General features: G+C 36.2%; 1 protein-coding gene across 1 annotated transcript in view; it reads right to left on the reverse strand.

Annotated features, from left to right (window-relative positions):
- The window catches only part of MMP16 (matrix metallopeptidase 16), a 259,044-nt gene that overhangs the window by 63,186 nt on the left and 174,458 nt on the right, over positions 1–21,400 (reverse strand). The window contains exons 5-6 of the mRNA XM_029923828.1: positions 2,927–3,088; positions 748–959 (exon numbers count right to left, since the gene is read on the reverse strand). Of these exons, the coding sequence (XP_029779688.1) occupies positions 748–959; positions 2,927–3,088 (374 nt within the window). The remainder of the gene's footprint in view (positions 1–747; positions 960–2,926; positions 3,089–21,400) is intronic.

A 21,400-nucleotide genomic window follows, 5' to 3' on the forward strand; every position in this document is an offset into this window, starting at 1 on the left:
GTCAGAGAGAGAGGGAGACACAGAATCCGAAGCAGGCTCCAGGCTCTGAGCTAGCTGTCAGTACAGAGCCTGATGCGGGGCTCGAACCCACGAACCACGAGATCATGACCTGAGCCGAAGTTGGACACCTAACCGACTGAGCCACCCAGGTGCCCCAGTTTTACCTTTTTAAAAATATAAATTAGGTAGATATAAATGCCAGACTAAACAAAACAATAACATGTGCATGTAAAATCAAAAGGATGGTCTCATAGAGGAGGTTCTACTAAAATTTCTATTAGTAGATCCCAAACAAAATGATCAGCAGCACTCCTAAAAGACAATGTTTTAATTGTCAGCTGAAATCATCGAGATCTCATAAAGATGTGCAAATCAAAGAGAGAAGAGCTTTCATGTGCCTGAAAGTGGCTAAACTCCCAAGCCAATCATCCCGATTAGCTCCTATTCATGATTTCAATTATGCTTTTTTATCTGTTCATAACATGCAGCATTTTCTCACCCTCACATTTCTAGGCATTTTAGCTTCTGCTGACATAAATGCCTTCCCCAAATAGAATGTTACAGCAATCTTCTGCGAGACATTTAAGCCCATTTGTGCATTTATTTTTTAAGATGCTTTTTTGAAACTTCTAACTGTGAGAGGTCTGGGAAGGTAGTGTTAGAATGAATGAGAACTTGTTTTCTAAAGCAACCCTGTAGACACTTGATCTACCGTTAAAAAAAAAACCAAACATCACAGCCTCCTACCTTGAAAACAAACATCTCACGGCGAAGAATAGCTAGAGTGTTAAAGTCCCCATCGCAGATGTTGGGTTTGGCTCCAGGATAGGAAGGTCTGCCAGTGGGAGGCCTGGGAGGTTTGGGCCTGTCATTCTTTCTCGGGTCAGCCGGAGGAATGGACCGGTGTGGGGGCACTGTCGGTAGAGGTCTTGTTGGTGGAGGAATCTTGTCAGGTGGACCTTTGAAAATATGAGGAAAACACTTGGTTCATTTAAAACTGGAATAGTGCTGGATGATAGTGCAGAGTACAATCACTCAGGACGGGAGGGCACGGACTAAGTGAGCTAAGAAGTCTTTAAGATTGTGTGTTTTCTTAAAAAACAAACCCTCTTACTCAACAAACCATTGCCAAGTCTATCAGAAAGTCCTTATCATGCTAAATTCTGAATCCAAGTAACTAAACTTTCTTTGTTAATTTTTAATGATATTTTTTATAGCTTCACCACAGTCCTTATTGGAAAAGCTGCTTTCAAATCTTTTTTGGAAGTAGGTGGTGTATAAATAATAAATAAATGAAAATGAATACTGGAACCATGCATGTAAGCTCCACCAAAGTTAATCCTAGATTTTGATAGACAATGATTCAATGCAAATATTTCTAAAAGATAAACATTAACAAATCAAGGTTTATTCTACTCTACGTCTCCAGCTGTATTTATAACCTTTTCTTGACTTTCATTATTTTCTTCTAATGACATTTTGACAAATTGCTAGATGAGTGTTTCATTTGAATACTGAATCTAAAACACCTATTGATTAAAACACCGCTAGTAAAATATTAATGTGAAGAAGTATTTCTAAAAAGAGGTTTCTAAATTAAGCCAAAGTTTACACATATAATTTGTTGCAGATGTAAAGCATCATTCCTCAAGAGATTTATTTTTTTAAAAAGAAATACAGAGCTGTTCACACTTAATATTTAGATACGGAAAGAACATTCTTTTTCAGACCTTCAGTCTAGACTCCTAATTCATGAGGTCATGAGAAAGAGCCTTCTTTCAGCGAACCACTTAGAAGGAATTTCTGATGGTACTAACTAGGCATAGGATAGCACATTCAACACATGCGCTACTTAGTTTTGACTCTGAGACGTTTCCCTTTTCTCAGTATCCCCAAAGCAAAGAGAAGCACAAAATTTGACCAATTATTTTCAAATCTTATTTTAACCCTGTAATAATGGTTACCACTGAGATACTGAAATTGAAAAACTAGTGAATGCAAAACAAATTAGTTTTAAACTTTGAACTTAAACTATGCTATTTAAAAATGCAAATGACATCCGCTGAACACTAGATATTAACATACAGATAACACACATTTGCCTTTGTGTTGTAAAATGAAAGCTTCACTTCACTAATTTAGTAAAGCATTCTCCTTATATGTAAATTATAAATGTCAAGTTCTTAACAATTATATGTGAAATAAATGTCTTTATAAAGGTCAATAGTTCTGTTGAGGAAGTTAGTATTACAGTAAATATGTATAAAAGTCTTTCTCCCTTTGGTCTTAATTTGCACTCATTGACTGAACCCCATAAATAAAAATGATAATTGTATACTAGAAATTTATTTTGAATTAGGTGTAAGTAAACTTTACCATTCATTAACTTCCACTTCCATGTTTGTTAGCTTTTACTCTTAGTCAATAATTACATGCTTTTGAGGTCATTTTATTATTTCCATCACACAAGTATTTTCTGTAACCTCACAAGTGATTTATCTAGGTCCTATCTAATATCAAATATCACAAACTGCGGGCCAATCTGTCAGTTTTTACCAAAATCTTACAAAAAAGTTCATACTTCTCACATTTTCTTGGTTATATTCATTTATTACATTTTTTACCTGAATTTTAAATATTAAGGTTTATAAGTCCTTTGCTATCACTGAAAATTTGAGTTAAACTCAATAAGAAATTTCATCAGTGTATAAATTTTTACCATGATCTGAGTACTGAGATATCTAGGACTGTTGCCAACAGAACTTGATTGATAAAAGACTTCTGCCCAAAGGCTGGAATTTTTTTTTTTTCTCCTTTTGGTATTTATTTCTCTCAATACATAGAGCATCTATCTCAAAGAAGAAAACACAGCAGGAATTCTGGACTTCCCTGTAGGGTTAGTCAAACAGAAACAGTGGTAACCTACCATAAATCTTCTGGATGCCTTGCAAATCATCATTAGGTAGCTTGAAGTTGTCAGTTTCCATGTACTGGTAAAATGGGGCCATGATGGCAGTGGGGTCATTGGAATGCTCTAATCCCAGAGCATGTCCCAGTTCATGAACTGCTACAAGAAATAAGTCATTTCCTGTGAAAGTGAGAAGAAAATATGCTATTGCAACTAATATCCACATACAGAACTGAAAAGCACAATTTGGTGTTGCCAAAATTTTACCCAAGAAAAATATGAGGAACTCTTGATTTCAACTATAGTATGATTTATCATTGGATTTCTACTTGTAAAATCCAATATGCTATTTTTAAAAAGGTTGGGAGGGGATAGGAGGTGATCATAATATAGTTACAGAAATTTAGAAACTGGAAAGAAAAAAGAATAAAAGTTGAAAAGCAGCAGCATTAGAGATTGCTAGCTACAACTGCTGTTGAAATATCCTTCCAAATAGAAAGCATGTAATATACAACATCTCACTTTTGTAATCTTCACATTGAATATAATGCTAACAATAAGTCAGCAAAAAACGTAGGGCAGATACAATCCCTGCTCTTACATAGGTGAGTAAATTAAGGTGTAGAGGGGACAAGTCTTGTCAAGAACAGAAAATCTTTGCATCTACAGAGTTGTGATTAGAACCAAAAGTTATTTTAACTCCTAGATGAAGGCTTTTCTTTTTACCTGCCTAGAATACTAGAATACAAAAGTGTAAAGTGAAAGTCATAGGCTAGCAGTTATAATAACTAGGATTCTAGTCCTAGATCTATGAATACAAATATTAGCCAATTCATAGGCAATCTAAACACAATATGTTTATTTAGAGTGGCTGTTTCTCACAGAAAATTAAAAAACAAAACAAAACAAAAAACCCATCTCTCCCACCCGTGGTAAACTTGAACAGTGATGTCTATTTAGTGCAGACTCTCAGAAAAACCTGTGCAATCAAACCCTTACTGATGACTCCTACATGTTACCTGCTTCTGGATCATCATAATTAAACTCATGAGCACCAGAGCCAGTCCGACATGAATATTTGTTAATTCCAAAAATTTAGTTAAACTTTGTGAGCATCAAGCAATTGGAACTATTATACTTCTAAAGGTTATGCTCCTAAGTGAAAAAAAATGATCGAACATAAAATGTAAAGTTTTGCATAGATGACTTGCAAATGATTTCAGTGAACTTCCTGTCATTTTTAGGAAAGTTCTCCTGTAAACATTTTTTCTAATGCACTGTGATAATTCCCTTCAAAGAGGTATGGGTTTTTTTGTTTTGCTTTGTTTTATTTTGTTTTTGTCCTTTTCTTTACACAAAAGCCAAGTACATAACAAATATTTTTTCTTTCCTACTCTGGAGTAGTCTGTCATAGAAAAATGGATGAAACCATGGGCTGATTTTTCATATGGCATTAGCATACAGAAAATGAGCCATTTGAAACACTTTAAGAGCCCACCTGACTCTCAAAGAATAACTGATTAAATACGGTATGAAACAAATAACAAGGGTTTAAAATCAAATAGAGGTAAATTCCAACCTGAAAGAATTTATCTTCTCCTCATAAAATTACTTAAATGTGCAAATCAAGACACAAAAAGAAAAATAATATGTATTATTTAATTAAAAATATTAACTAGATTAAAAGTTTACTAATTTTGCTTTGGGCATTCTGAACACTTTACCTGCAATTTGTCTAATTCTCACAATTATGCTTGGAGTTGGTCACTATCATTATGCCCATTTTTAAAAAGAGAAAACAAGACTTGGAGACATTGAATACAATTTGCAAATTCATAAAGCAAGGTGCAGATGAAATTCAAATTTCTCTTAGTCTGATTAGAGGTCATTTTTTGAATTACTACAGTAAATCACATAGCTATAAAAGTATTAGGATGCACAACAGAGTAGATAATGTAGCCATGAGAAAACAATTTCATTCATTAAATCATCCATTCATTCAACCACCTTTTACAGCATGCCTTCTATGAGTTAGTCACTGTCTAGGCAATACAGTAGTGAACAAAGTATTCAAACAAAATATCCCCATCTTTATACCATTTACATATTAATGGTCACTGGAAAGAAATGAGATAGAAAAGAAAATGTACAGAATGTTATGTAGTGATAAATGATAAGGAGAAACAGTAAGGCAGAGAAAAGATGAGGTCAGAGGGGAAATGGAGCCTAAAACATGTATGGATTTTAAATAATAGTAATGGTTTGGACTCCTAGTCTGACTGTGGTGGAGATAATTGTGAGTTTTGAATAGAGGAGGGATATAATATGACTTACATTTTTAACAGAATCACTCTAGTGACTGCTCTGGAGAATCAAATACAGTGGTTAAGGGAAGCAGCATGATTCAGTCTCTGAAGTTAGTGCAATAATCCAGGCAAAAATGCTGGTGACCTGGGCCAAAGTGGAAGTAAAGGAGGTGGACGGAAGCAGTGAAATTCTTAATATGTTTTGAAAGGAGAATCACAGGGTTTCTTAAAGGACAAGATGCAAGGTGTGAGCAAAGAAAAACATCAAAGACAGCACTACATCTTCTGGTCCTGCACCTAGAACTACTTACACTGACATTCACTTAGTTTTTGTTCTCTTTTTTGTTGTTGGTGAGAGTGGGAGGTGGGTAGCATTACCAGAAGTTCCTTTTTTTTTTTTTTTGAGTGTTAAGTTAGAGATGCCTTTTAAAAAATTTTTATAGTTTATTTATTTTTGAGACAGAGAGAGACAGAGTGTGAGTGGGGGGAGGGGCAGAGAGAGAGGGAGACACAGAATCTGCAACAGGTTCCAGGCTCTGAGCTGTCAGCACAGAACCCGACGTGGGGCTCGAACCCACGAGTGAGATCATGACCTGAGCCAAAACCAGACACTTAGCTGACTGAGCCACCCAGGCGCCCCTTAGAGATGCCTTTTAAATATTCAATTAAAGACTTAAATCCAGTTGGATATATGCATATGGAATTTGTAGGTCCTTGTAGGCTAGAAGTATACATTTGAAGTTGGATAAAGTTGGTCACAGTTAGAAGCATGGGTAGTTCAATTCCAGTAACAGAAATAAGAATAGACTACAATAGCACAGATTCTGATAAATGGGTAGAAATAGTAATGTAAGATTAAGAAAGATTTCTTCTAAATGCTTTAATTTGCTTAGTGAAATGGTAAGATTCATCAGCTGAAAGAATAATAGAAAGGAAAAAAGAGAGATAAGAATGTATGAAATATTTGAATAGGTCAGTTGTAAAGGGTGGACCAGGGAAATAAAAAATAATCATCAGGCAGCATTCATGATCATGGATTTAAAGTGGGATTGGTTTCATTATGCGGTAGGTCTTCTTTCTTCAACCTTATTTGGCTGTGTGTATGCAGATAGCAAAGTGGCAGTATTGATTCCATCAGAGTTTTGTATCTCCAGGTAAATATGAAAAACAGAAAGACAAAGGAGCTATGAATATATGTAAGGGAGTGATTTTTGACTTTGCCATGGTATTTATGTCATGTAAAGAAGGAAGCAATAACATTATGAGATGAGGGAAAGACTGTGACAAGATAAGGTGATAAGATCAACTGAAGATCAACTCTTAAATTCTATAGTGGTCAAAGGGTTTTGTTGTTTGTCAATACAATACCAATGTCAAGGGTATACCCATGGAAGTGAGTCTCTGAATTAGGAAAAAATATGACATTGGAGAGGAGATTCAATAACTAAGAGCCCACAACAATGGAAAAATTATCTATGTGGACATTGCAACCATCAAGAATTGGGGTGCCTAGGTGGCTCAGTCAGTTAAGCGTCTGGCTTCAGCTCAGGTCATGATCTTACAGTTCAAGGGTTCGAGCCCCGCATCGGGCTCTGTCCTGACAGCTAGCTCACAGCCTGGAGCCTGTTTCAGATTCTGTGTCTCCTCTCTCTCTGACCCTCCCCTGGTCGCCCTGTCCCTCTCTGTCTCTCAAAAATAATAAAAAACATTAAAAAAAAGAATTAAAACAAAGGTAGTTTTGAAGGAAGTAGGACTGAACCAGGAAATAAAGTCATTAAAGAGCAAGGAAAATGACTTGAGACTTAATAGATGATTATAGCAAGGAAGGATAGTGGATGGAACAGTTTGATAAAATGCCAGTCAAAACTTGAAGTTTTTATGGAGTTGGATAGAAGAATAAAAAGAAAAAAGGCAGGACGTATACCATGACCCTAGTTAGCACTGCAGTGGAAGGAATATGAAGGAGAAAACAGAAGGAATTTAAGGGAAAAGAGTATAATCAATAGTGAGACCAGTGTTAGTTACATAAAGAAACTTAAAGGGGATATTTTTTTTCTTTCCTTTTTTTTTTTAGTTTCATGATTTTAATTCCAGTTAGTTAACATACAGAGTAATATTAGTTTCAAGTATAGAATTTAGTGATTCATTGCTTACATACAACACTCCATGCTCATCATAACAAATGCCCTCCTTAGTACCCATTACCCATTTAGCCCATCTACCACCACCTTCCCCCTAAGAACGCTCAGCCTGTTCTCTAAGTTAAGAGTCTAATTTATGGTTTGCCTCTCTCTCTTTTTTTCTACATGTTCACCTGTTCCACCACCTTTTTAAAAATTTTTATTTAAATCCAAGTTAGTTCACAGATAGTGTAATAATGGTATCAGAGGTAGAATTTAGTGATTCATCACTTACATATAGCACCTAGTGGTCATCTCAATAAGTGTCTTTCTTAAGACCTATCACCCACTTAACCTGTCAACCCACCCAAGACCCCTCCAACAACCCTCAGTTTGTTCTCTCAATTTAAGAGTCTCCTAAGATTTGCCTCCCTGTCTTTCCTTTCCTTCCTCTATGTTTATCTTTTTGTTTCTTAAATTCCACATATAAAGGAAATCATATGATAGTTATGTTTCTCTGACTTATTTTGCTTAACATAGTTCACTCTAGTTCCATCCATGCTGTTGTAAATGGCAAGATTTCATTCTTTTTGACTGCTGAGTAATACTCCATTGTGTATGCCCCTAAAAAGAATATTTTCAAATAAGTTAATTATTAAAGGGATTTAGCTAATGATTGACCTAAAACTTCTAAAATGTATGTGGTTGAAAGGACAACTTCCCATAACTGTCTTTGCTGACATTTTTGTTGTTTTTTCCACTGCCTACAAGATCATTTCACATTCCTCATCAAGATAATGAAGACCCTTCATACATAAGTCCTTGCCCTTCCTTTCCAACATTTCCCTGCCCGTATTTTCCTTGTGTAACCTTTCTAGTCCTAGAAAAATGTGCTTGTTCCTTCTGTAAGCCTCTGAATTTAGCTGTCTTGTTTCTAGAATCCCGTGTGCTCACCCTCGCCCCCATGTTGGATGTACATTAGGCAGACTTGATGTGGCTGCTCCAATCTCAAATGTTACCGTCTCCAGGAAGTCTTTTCCCCAAGGGGTGCTGTTCCCACATGCTGTCTTCTTTAGGCTCACGCAGACTCTTGTGCATCCTCTATCATAGCAATTGCATTGTACTGTCATCATCTTTTGGTAAATCTTTCCAATACCTTTTGAATTCTTTAAAGACTAAAACCACATCATTTACCTTTTTTTTAAAGGAAATACAAATAGTTTTTATTTTTCAGTAATTATTTATATACAAGGCATTCTTCTCACAGTTAGGTTAAGTGTTGATGACTTGTGTAGTAGAACAAATGTAAGAAAGAAACCAATCATGATTTTCATTGCAGAACACTATGTAAACTCAGAAATAACAAGAAGGAAAGGGCACCAGATAAGAAGCTGGTGTGATAATTTGATGTGCTAACTTAGATACTGTTTTTATTGATGACATATTCAGAGGAATAAATATAACAAGCTACGTGAGAAATAGTTCTTAAATTATTTATAGGATATAAATTAGAAGGTTCAATTTATTTTCATACATAAATATTGTAGATTGTGAACTCTCTTAAATACCAAACATACTATAGCAAATTTTGAGAAGAAAAAGTATTTGACAAATAAAACCACATCATTTATCTTGTGTCTCCAGTTCAAAGACATTGCCTGGCACATAGTAGATGACTAATCTTTAAATAAGTTGGATGAATGGGTCAGTTTCCAGGATGAGAGAACGAATATGAATTTGGGTCATAGAATATTATTTCTGCCTAAATGTGGTTTAGAACTTTTTCTTTACTTTCCATGGCTTTATTGAGGTATAACTAAAAAATAAAATGGTAAGATATTTAAAGTATACATCATGGTGATTTGATATATCTATACATTTTGTAAGGATTCCTCCCCATTGAGCTAATTAATATATACATCACCTCACATATTTAACTTTTTATTTTCTATTTAGGTGGGAACATTTAATTTCTCCTCTCTTATCAAACCAATTATACAAGAATGTTATCAGCTGTACTCACCATGTTATATATTAGGTGCTCAGACTTATTTATCTTATAACCAAAAGTTTATACCCTTTGACCCACCTCTCCCTACTTCCCCACCGAAGTTGAAGTTTGTTTTCTGACTATCATGCCAAGAATTGGAATGAAAAGAGAATGAGATAAGATATGACTGAGGAGGCCACTATTCTTACATGGATCAGACAGTGGAACTAAAGTACCCAACACTGTCATCCACTCATTGCTGAAACATTAGCAAATACATGTGCTCATAGCTGATGAAAAGAGGACATGATATATAGGAAATTGCTAGGGAATGCAGAACAAGCTTGATTTTATTAACTGCTATGGAGGAAAAATTAAAATGATTGTGTGGAGAAAGGAGTGAGAGGAGATGGTAAAAAGGTCAGGCTGTGGAAAAACAAAAGACACAGAAATTCAGTGTTACTGGAAAACGAGAAAATGTTTCCCAAAGATGCCACTTCGAGCAAAAAACCAATGAGATGTGTGTATTTGGGACCATCCAGAGCATGTTCTAGTCACAAGCAGAGCTAAAAACACAAAAGGAAGGAAGGAGCTATTTATGAAAAGATGCGGAAGTTGTGAGAGTGTTTACAAATATGTAAAACAAGGAGAAGATTCCAAGGATTATGTGTCAGAGGGAAACCTCAGGTGAGACAGAATGGGAAAGAAAAGGAGCTGCAGACATTTTTAGATGCCAAGCACCTAACACCAACTTTCATTGTGAGCCCAAGTCATCTTTATTAAGACATAAACCTGATACTGAGGAGACATCGCAACTGCAAAAAAAACATGTAAAAGGAGAGAAGGAAAGGTGTGTGTTTAACTTCTGGCCATGCCCACACCCAGAAAATATGAGTACAATTTGGCTGGAATGTATTATCAGAGAGCAAAAAGTGATACCTCACCAAGAGCAGACTTGATGACAAAATAAAGATCTAGCCAAGGAGCCAACGGACTGCCAGGAACTAAGGAGTGGACCCAAGAGCAGAAGGAGTTGGTGCTCACATTTACCTGGAATCGCTCAGTGAGCGACAGCCTCACCCAGCCAGGTAGCGCTGATTCAGAAAATACCTTCAGACACCCTTGGCCTTCTTGTGGCCAAAGAGATATCATTTCTTAGTCAGAAAGTCCCAGTGTAGCTTTATAGGGATTATGTTTTGTTTTTATTTGTCAACAGGAAAAAACTCAACCGTATAACATTCCTCCTTCAGTATCACATCCTCTTCCCCAGAAAAAAATACCCTGAACCTTATTCCTGAATAAATACATAGGAACTCATCCTTCTTTCTGACAGATAAGTGTTGCTTTTAGTCATATATCAGCTTCTCTAACTTTGTTGAATTATTAAAAGCACTTCAAATCTCTCTCAGGAGAATTCTCTTTTAGTCACAAGTTCTTTCATTTTCTTTTTTCTTTGCTTAATGAAAGAAATACAAAATACCATGGAGGAAAACAAAGTAGCAAAAGTCATTTCATTTCATGTATCTGTTTTTTTTCAGATCAAATTTTTCCTAAGCACCATTTCCAAGGCCAAGGGCGGAGTCAATCCTTGTCTAAGGAATAAGAAGAAAATTAATAGGATCAGGATGTGAACTTATGACCTGTTCAGTACACCATAGCACTTTTAATCAGAAATACTGGCCAAGAGCTCCAAGTAATTGCCATTCTTCAGATGATTGGCAATCATATAATTAAACCTTACTGCCGTTTCACAATAGTTTAAAAGGGTAAGTTGTTAAATAAAGTACCACCCTGTGATTTGAATTCCACTAGGAACAAAAGTTATTGGCACATGATGAGGTTTAGACAATTAAAATGCACCAGACCTCTTCCCTAATGATGAAAAGAATAACTGCTCCTGTAACTTATCATTAATTCACATTATTTGAGATTCCTAATTGTAATATGCCTTGATCTTATCACCATGCAGGCAACAAAGGATAAATCAGTCTCCTGATTCTTAATACAGAAATAGTACTTGCTCCTTTTGTAAGATTTTGAGTTTTGAGTTTGTTGCTTTCAATTGTGTCTCTAATCTTCTTTCCTTTGTATACTCCAATACAATTTCAGAACACTGAACTGTATATTATGATAGATAATGCATTACTTATAATTTCCCTGTCATAATTATGTCTTTATATTTTATTCCAAGCTGTTTCATCCCTCCATGCATTTTCATATGCTATTCCCTCTGCTGACAGCATATCCTGAATGTTAAAAATTACTATATAATATTTCATATATTAAAAAGTTGCTATAAATATTTCTAACATTTATAATCCTACTGACCTGAGCAAATACTAGAATATCACCAGCACCACTGAATCTCTTTTTGGTTTCTCTCTTTTCTCATACTTTGGCTTTCCCACTCCCTCCAAAGGTAATTACTAACCTGAGTTCCAAATTTCTCATTCCCTTGCTTGTATTTTGATATTTTCATCAAATGTGTATGTTTAAATAACTTAAAGCTTTATAAAGAGGATATCATTTTGCATGTTGTCTCCTGAAATTTGTTGAAACAGCATATTTTTCTTATATCTTCTTGCTTATCTCTTTTTCAGTCTTGCAAAATCATATGAATCCTTTAAAACAAAACTCAAAATGACCTCCTCTCTGAAGCCTTCTCCACCTCCTCAGTGAAATTTCATTCCTCTGTCTCTGTGTATCCTGGTCTTTTATAAACATAGCTGGATCATAACACATACCAAATTGCCCTGACAGTTTCTGATGCACGGAAGCTCCTAATATTTACTTGTAAGTTAAATGACTGATGGAACAAATTCAAGCAGATTCATAATTTTAAATATTTAAACATTTAAACTTAAAATATTTAAATCCATATGCAGAAAAATATTCATAAATTATCATCAGTTCTTTGTTAGTATAAATTTCCCCAGAACGTGACAGATAAGATAGACCATCTTAAACCTCAGTCCTCCCAGACTTTCCATAGAGCATGTTTTGAGAAACTAAAGGGCTATTTGGAGTCAGCCTCCACGAAGGGCCCGATAAGACCCACCTCCTGGTACTTGCTCCCGCTCTGTACCAGCTTGCTGTAGCACTAAACAGTAGAAGTGATGGTATTCGACTTCTAATGGTAGGTCATAAAAATACATCACGATTTCCACTTAGTGTTCTCTTTCTCTCTCTCTCTCTCTCTCTCTCTCTCTCTCTCTCTCTCTCTCCTCTCCTCTCCTCTCCTCTCCCTCGCCCCTTGTCTCATTCTCTAAAGACTCACTGTGCACAAGCCAGCTGCCATGTTGTGTACCTAAGGAGAGGCCTTTGGAGAAGAGCAGAGGCTTCCTGCTAACAGACATGGGAATGGCCTGGAACATTGATTCTCCAGTCCATTCAGATAACTACGGCCCCACCCAATTATTTCACTGCACATTCAAGGCATACCTCGGACCAAAACCACCCGGCTATGCTGCTGCTGGATTCCTGACGCTCAGAACTGTGTGAGTTAATAAATGTTTGTTGTTTGAAGTTGCTAAGTATTGGAGTGTTTTTTTAATGCAGCAATAGGTAATAGGTAATACAGGATGCTTCAGCACATTAGCTCTTCTCCATTTGATTAGGATCAAGAGATAGGAAAAAAACTGGGGGAAAAAACCCCAACCACGTAGAAAAGGAAGCCACTCTGAGGCATCGGAGTACTTCTACAAATAATCCTGAGGCGAAAACGGCTCTTACATATTGTCCAGTCCAACTATCTCTACAGAAACCAAAAGGCTTGGCAGTAACCCTAAGTCTGAGACAATGTCTGTGACTGAAAATTTCCAGAGACGGAAATATCAGCTACGTCCCTGCCTCATATATTCTTTCAGATGCATAAACCTTGATCCCTTGGGTGCACCTCTACTACCACTCTGGCTGCACATCACTGAAGAGAGGGCGCTTGCTCAGTGGCTGGCAAAACCTGTGGTCGCTGCCCGACAGCCAGAAAACCCTGACGGGGGGAAAAAAGAACAAGAATGAAAGAGTACTGACCATCTATTGCGAACCAGAACTGTGTCACTGACCTTATCATTAAAACTTCATAACCTATACCTGCTGAGTGTCCTTTTCTAAGAATGCTTTCAGAGGCTGCGGAGCTTGCTCAGGTGGGGGGCCGCGCCGGGGGGAGCAGGGCTGTCTCCTCCATGCTGGCTGGCCAGGCCGCAGCCGTGCTCTGAAAAATAGCAGCTGACCCAGGGTGATTTGGGGCAGATTTTCTCACATCTCTTTCTGCCGCTTTTACTCTTCCGTCAAGTCTCCAGTTCCTCACTCAAAGGCTTGGTGTCCCTCTCTGGTCTTCCCCGGCCCGCTGTCCCTGTCCTCCACACTTCGCCCAGAGCTGGCTGCTCCCCAAGGGCCTCACCCTTCAGAAAGTTCCGCTGGCTCCTCCCCTCACTGCTTTCTCCCGATCCAGTCAGACATAGTGTGACTAGGAAGACAGCCCATTACTGCAGTCATGTACTAGTGCTTATCATATATGAATAAATATAACACAGTGAAATTACAGCCACAAATGGCATTTATATGTGTGTCAGATCAATTGTATTGAGTTTTATTTAATGACAAATCCTAATTTGCTTTCACATATGCTCAAATCTTTAAACCGTTTTGTGGCAGAGTACTTTAAATAATGCCTTAACACTAAAAGCACTCAAGGAAACAAAACGTTTTAACAGAGTTTTATAAAAGCGACTGCAAGAAATACCACACGTACTTTACATGTATCACTTTGTCTATGTCTCACCATGTTAGTTCTGTTTTTCTTATTATCACCGCTTTCCAGATTAGGAAATGAAGATCTCCAAAGACTGTGTATGGCCAGTTACCCAGGCAGTGGCAGGAACTGAGGTAAGCCCCCCAGACAGTCTAGGCTCACAACCCCGGACTGAGGGCAGGGAGGAAATGGATTCTCTTGTTCTCAGCTCCAAACACCTCAGGCTTCGGCCTGTGCATCGGGGGACAGCTGCTGTGTGAGACCTCTTTCCAGGGGTAAGAAACAATCGCTGTTTCTTTTCTCCCTTGAACGCATGCTAAGCCTCGTTTTTTAAAATGTATTTCCTAAAAATAAAATAAAATCTATTTCCTCAGTTCAAACTCCAGCTGCTCAAAAAGTTTTAATCATTTTCATTCTAATTTTTAATTAAGTCTAAAAGCCTTGTAGCAAAGACAATATTTTCAGAGTAAAAGGAAACCGTACCACTGCTACATGGACTTTTGAGTTTTAAATTTTATTTCAAGACATTTCTTCAGAAGTTGGACGGGGTTTGCTGGGAATGTTACAGAGTTGTCTGTTTGGATGTGGTCAGAGGTAAAGCACCCTACTAGTATACACTAGTAAAGCAGAATTAAACATGGGCACTTAGACAAAAAAAAGGAAAACAAATGGCCTTCTCTTTGGTCTTCCAAAAATCAGTCAAGACATTTTCAAAGATATACTATTACTAAACACTCACAGTTTTTAATTTAATAAGCACTATAGAATACTGATATAATTAAAACAACTCAGGTCTATGTAGCCAGGTAAAGTGGACATCCTAGGAAGGTATTTGAATAATCAATGTCAGAGTATATGTTCTATTCCTTCATGCTATTGTTGCTTAGTGAATCAGACATATCTTTATTACTTTCAGAAAAGTCCTGCCAAAAAAATCAAGATTGGATGTGGCTAATTGTATCATGATATTAACAAGAAATTTTTCCCCCTCTTCTGTTAAGCCTAATTAGGAGTCTAAGAACATTCTCAGTTATGTCCCATGTAATTTATTCATGTGTGGTTTATCTGTGCTATACTTTCCCCCTGGGCAGCTCAATTTGAAGGTCAGAATGTTTCTGGAGGCGTACTTCCCTCTCTGTGCACTAGTGCAAAAGAGATCAATTTTAGTGACTGTTTAAACAAAAGTAATCATATAATAAATTGCAATGCCACTTTCCAGTGACCGATTTGAATTATATGCCCTTTTGGTGTATGCAAACTGTAAGCACTATTTACCCAGCCATCATTCTAAATATGCCTAGGATAGCAATCCTGGTATTATGTGCTACGGTCTCCAGACCAGCAGCCACCATGTAACATATATTCTTTTAAAAATTACTAATTGTCTACTTGTACAAGGAACTATTGATAGAATTACTGAACTATTGGTAAACAATTCATCCTAACATGTAATTGATTTTTTTTATTGTGCGCTAGACAATATGAAGTGCCAGGGTCTCTAAGATAAATTACCCAAATCCTTTGTTTTTAATTAAGAAACTGAGAGTTTAGTTCAGTGTTTCGGAGTTCTTTTGGGCTCATAGGCTCCTCAGAGAATCTGAGTATGCAAATTCTCATAAAAAAAAGAATGGGTTTCCACACTATTGCATGTGATTTTGAAGTTCATTTTACTCCACTTAAGTCCTTTAAGATAAACCAGATTGAAAATCTTAACTCAGCTACTGTCTGTGTAAAATTTAATAAATTACTAACCTCCCTGTGATCAGGTTTCTTTATTTGTAAAGTTGGTCTAATATCACCTACTCATAGGGATGTTGATGAGTTGAATACCATCATGTATACAAGATATTTTGCACAGTATCTATGACATAGTTTAGTGCTTAAAGAGTGGTAGTGAAGAAGTATTACTACACTACTATTGCTACTACTATTACTGCTCCTATTTCTATAATTAATAGACTTTAAAAACTATGAGTTAGATACTAAATTAATCATTTACATTGGGTTATCCAGTCAGAAACCTATTAGGTATCAGAATAGGAATTTAAAAATATCAGTTCTGACCTCACCAAAGCTCTTGTACCAGATGGTTATGCATGGTCCTGTTACAAATGTATGTGAGTGACAAGGTTGGAAAATATGTTACGATCAAGTTCTATTGTCTGATTGCTGATGCTAGGACTTCCAGCACTATGTTAAACAACAGTGGTGAGAGTGGGCACCCCTGTCGTGTTCCTGATCTCAGGGGGAAAGCTCTCAGTTTTTCCCCATTGAGGATAACATTAGCTGTGGGCTTTTCAAAAATTGCTTTTATAATGTTGAGGTAAGTTCCTTCTATTCTGACTTTCTCAAGGGTTTTATTAAGAAAGGGTGCTGTATTTTGTCAAGTGCTTTTTCTGCATCTATCGACAGGATCATATGGTTTTTATCCTTTCTTTTGTTAATGTGATGTATCACATTGATGGATTTGAGAATATTGAACCAGCCCTGTAACCCAGGAATAAATCCCACTTGATCATGATGGATAATTCTTTTTATATGTTGTTGAATTCTATTTGTTAGCATCTATTTGATTTGTTCAGTATTTTTGCATCTGTATTCATTAAGGATATTGGTCTGTAGTTCTCTTTTTTGGCTGGGTCCCTGTCTGGTTTGGGTATCAAGGTGATGCTGGCTTCGTAGAATGAGTTTGGAAGTTTTCCTTCTATTTCTCTTTTTTGGAATAGTTTGAGAAGAATGGGTATGAGCTCTGCTTTAAATGTCTGGTAGAATTCCCCTGGAAAGCCATCTGGCCCTGGGCTCTTATTCACTGGGAGATTTTTGATAACGGATTCAATTTCTCCACTGGTTATCGGTCGATTCATGCTTTCTATCTCTTCTCATTTGAATTTTGAAGCTGCATGTATGTTTAGGAATTTGTTCATTTCTTCTAGATTGTCCAGTTTGTTGGCATATAGTTTTTCATAGTATCTCTAATGATTGCTTGTATTTCTAAGATATGGCCATTTGTAGCAAAGTGGATGGACTTTGAGGATGTCATGCTAAGTGAAATAAGTCAGGCGGAGAAGGACAAATACCATGTTTGCACTCATAGGTCGAACAGGAGAACAGGAGAAACGTAACGGAGGACCAGGGGGAGGGGAAGTGGGAAAGAGAGTTGGGGAGAGAGAGGGACGCAAAACCTGTGAGACTATTGAATACTGAGAAAGAACTGAGGGTTGAAGGGGGAGGGGGAAAAGAGGTGGTGGTGATGGAGGAGGGCACTTGTGGGAAAGAGCACTGGGTGTTATATGGAAACTAATTTGATAATAAACTATTAAAAAAATCAAGTTTTGGAGAGTTTTGAATGTTAGGTTTAAGAGTTTGATCATTATGAAGTAAACAATAGAGTACTATGAGAAGTTAATATCAAAACGCTATTGCTTAGGGTAATCTGGCATTAGTTTTCAGGTCTAATTGGAGTGAGGATGTGGCTAAAAGCTAAGAAAGCAGGTAGAAGACTCCTTCAGTAGTCAAGATTAGGTGATGCAAACCTAAATGTAGGCAATGATGAAGGGAATAGAAAACAGGAGTTCCTGAAGCAGGAAAGGAAAATACTTGGGTGATAGAATGAAATAATTCTTTGAGTTATGCTATTTCCCATTATGAAGTTAGAATTCATCATAAACCCTTATGCAACAAAATTCAAGTAAAAACTGCCACATATCTTGTTATCATTATTGCTAAGGAGAGCAAAGTTGAACTTAGATTCTGATTTTAATTTTTGAAGCATATTATATGGTTATGATCTTAAAAGCTGTCCATTTAAGATCTTTATATAAATATTTCATTTACATAAATATGTCCATGTAAGACTTTTATATAAATATAAATATTCATAGAGTTAATAGTTTTCATGTAGCAATTGAAATTTGATTTTTGCCACAATTTTTGAAACAGATGAATAATTAGCAAGAAATGGTAAAAAATATGTAAAAGGTTTCATGCATTTGCTTGTGTCAGCATATCTAGACTGTAATTCCTATACGTATTTGGCTTTAAGCACTTCTTAGTTGACATATGTTTATCCTATAACAGAGGTGCGTGAAAGGCTTCCTGTAACACCATTGCTTACAGAAGGGCTGGCTCAAGATGATGAGATAGGTTAGCTCTTTTTGAGTAAGAGCTTTGGGCTTACTGTGATGCAAAGAAGCAGAACTGGAAAAGTCATGGCCTCTAAATAGCATACACAGCTGCAAGCTCAAGGTCAATCTTAATGTGACACAATGATAAATGCCTATTTCCTATCAGTCAAAACCTTTATAAGTCTGGAATCCAATACAACCTTACATTGGAAAAGAATGATTTGCAGAGTAATACCTTCCTGGTTTTTCAGACTAAATGTTTGGGCACCAGAAACGTGTGGGTGTTTTGTTTGTTTTGTTTTGGTTTTTATTTTTGTTTTTGTTTTGTTTTGTTCTGTTTAACCTTGGAGAACCTGCTCCTTACACTTAGTAAAGCCAATCATGAATATGTATCCTGAGAAGGATGTTGGGAGAACTTATAGAAGTCTCAGGGAGTTGGCATGGGGTTGGGGGGTCATCTGAGCACCTGGACAGACCAGGTAATTACCTGGTTCATTTCCACTTCCTGAAGGAAAACAAAAATTCAACAACAGGTTCAAATTGCCAGCTCTTGAGGTCTAGAATGCAGTCCTTCACAGAAGGGGTGTACAAAGGAATTAGGTAGCAAGACAGAATTACCAGGATAGCAAGTGAAAGGATGTTAGCAAAAGACTTGAACAGATTAAGTGTGTACTGAGTGGCTGGGTGAGTATTGCCCTAATTGTAAACCCATACTACATGTTTCTTTGCACCTGGGTATGTTTATATGGGTAGAAGAGACGGATTCAATTCAAGTACAACTTCAGAGAAGGAGGAGCAGATTAAAGAACTGCAGAATTGAAAAGTTGGGGGAGAGGATAACATCAGTTGTTTTTCGAATTTTACCTTTTCTAGTTCATTTCCACCTGCTAACTCATTTTTGTGATATTACAGACCTAACCATTTAGGTATGGATAATTTTCTGATTTCAGGAAAAAAAGGCAAAAGTAAAGATAAATAAAAATAATCCTCTAAACCCAAGTTCTTGTACGGGGATGTATTAATGGATAACCAACAGATGTGTTTTATATAAATCAAATTTCTGCAAATACGGTAAAGAAGTCATGATGACTTAATGACTCACTCAGAACTCCTGATGTTTTCTCGCCTTTCTCTAATTGAATCATTCCTCTAGAAGAACCTGTTTTAGCTCAACAAGGTGGGGTTTAAAAAAAATACTAGTTCTTAAAAGGAACTTTTTCATTTTTTGTTTTTCTCTAAAGCAGTGTCTTTCTTTTCTTTCCAGTCTTTCTTTTTTCATAAAATAATGAATAGTGAAACCAAACCAAAATGTGCAAAGTATAAAAACAATTACGAGCTTAACACTTTAACATCATCAGATATTCTTATAACAGGCTTCCTATTTTATACTATATATAATATGAATATATGATATGAATTATGTATTATATATAATGAGTTATAGATATTAATTCTTATATAAGAATAATTTACACGATGTATAACATATGAAATATATGAATTCTTTTATAATTATAGCCAATGATTTTCCCATTGATGCCAATGAGAAAAGGTAAGTAAGTTTGACTTTCTGTAATTCTCATTTTAGAACAATGATCTGAGCTCACACTTGTGTTATCAGAATGATAAAGGTATAATTTTATTCGGGAAATAAATTATTCTTCATGTATGAAGAATTAAAACAGAATAAACAAATGTGATAAGTATTTGTGCAATCAACATGTGTTAAGAGAACTGGTTATAAGAATGTGGACTTAAAGATACACATTTATACGGCAACCATGAAAAAAAACCCAGAAGATACATTCTTGGCCTGGTGCTCACACAGCAAATTTTGAAAAATATATCTGGTTCTTTCAAAGGGATGTAATGTCACCTATGTGTCCTCCTATCTACTTATCCTTTACGCTTGCTTTTAGAGAGGTGAAACCAAACTAGAGAATGAAAATGAAAACAAAAATAAAAGGATATCTTTTATTTTTTTAGTAGTAGAAATGTTTTTCATCTGGCCATGATCTACTCTATTCTGTAATTATAACTCTCATTTTAATTATTTCACTATAGGTGTAGCAGAACAGCTTGTTTCATTTACTAAACAAATATTTGAAAGGCCAGGATTTTAGCTTAAAATTGGGAGAATATTCTGTTGGTAATGTGCTTATGAATTTCAAATGCTCTGAGGAATGTTTTTGTTTTTGTTTTCCTGGAATACATGACTTGGAAGGAAACTCAACTTAAGTGTCTTGATGTGTGTGTATATGTGTGTTGCAAGTAAAGCAATGAATAAAGCACCTATATTTCATGACTTTCACAGACTCTACAAAAATAAATTCATATAACAACTTCAATACAGTCTTGGAAATTTCTTCCAGCAGACAGGAAGACTTAAAAATGTCTAAGAAATATGGACTTTAGAAAAGGTTAGGTATGGAAATTCCTGATTTTGAGACTTCTTTTACTACTAATTATCTTTTAATTGCAAAACACTTAATTAACTGGAAAACAGTTTCCTTATTTCCTAAAGGGGAATTAAAATTAACATCCATGGAATATTCACTAGGGCCCAGAAAGTTAAGCCTCACAGCCACCCCCGAGGTAGGTACAATCACCCCAAAATAATACCTAAAGAAACAAATGTTTGCAGTGAGTAACTTAAAAGCTGGTAAGTGGCACAGACAAGTTTGTACCCAAGTCTGTTTGAATCCAAAGTCCCTTCCCTGAGTCCCTGAATATGACTCTCAATTAATTTATCACCTCTTATTTCACCACACACACAAACTTGTCTTAAATAAACTTCATCACTGAAACCAACATACAAGGCTAATTAATGTAACCTTATGACACAAATGAAAGAGGGGAAGACAATGCTGACACTGAAAAGAATATTTCCTTCAATGTCTGCTCATGAACTGTTAATTTCCATGAGCTTTAATAACATACAATAAGAATTTATTGTCCTCCCAATCAGTGACAGAATCCATTCATAAAAGAAACAGAAGTCTCTGAGGAGCTTACCTATACTCTTCTAGAGAACACCTACCATGTTTGCTAAATGAAGGGTGTTAATAAAACATCACTATCATCACATTACTCCATTATTGCTCAAGATATTGAAATATATTCTTGCTAATTACAGTTCAATTAAGCCATTAAATACTCCCCTCCATAATCGGGTTCAATTTTTCCAATCCAACACATTTGC

Source organism: Suricata suricatta, chromosome 15 (genome assembly GCF_006229205.1).
Source record: "Suricata suricatta isolate VVHF042 chromosome 15, meerkat_22Aug2017_6uvM2_HiC, whole genome shotgun sequence".
NCBI lineage: Eukaryota > Metazoa > Chordata > Mammalia > Carnivora > Herpestidae > Suricata > Suricata suricatta.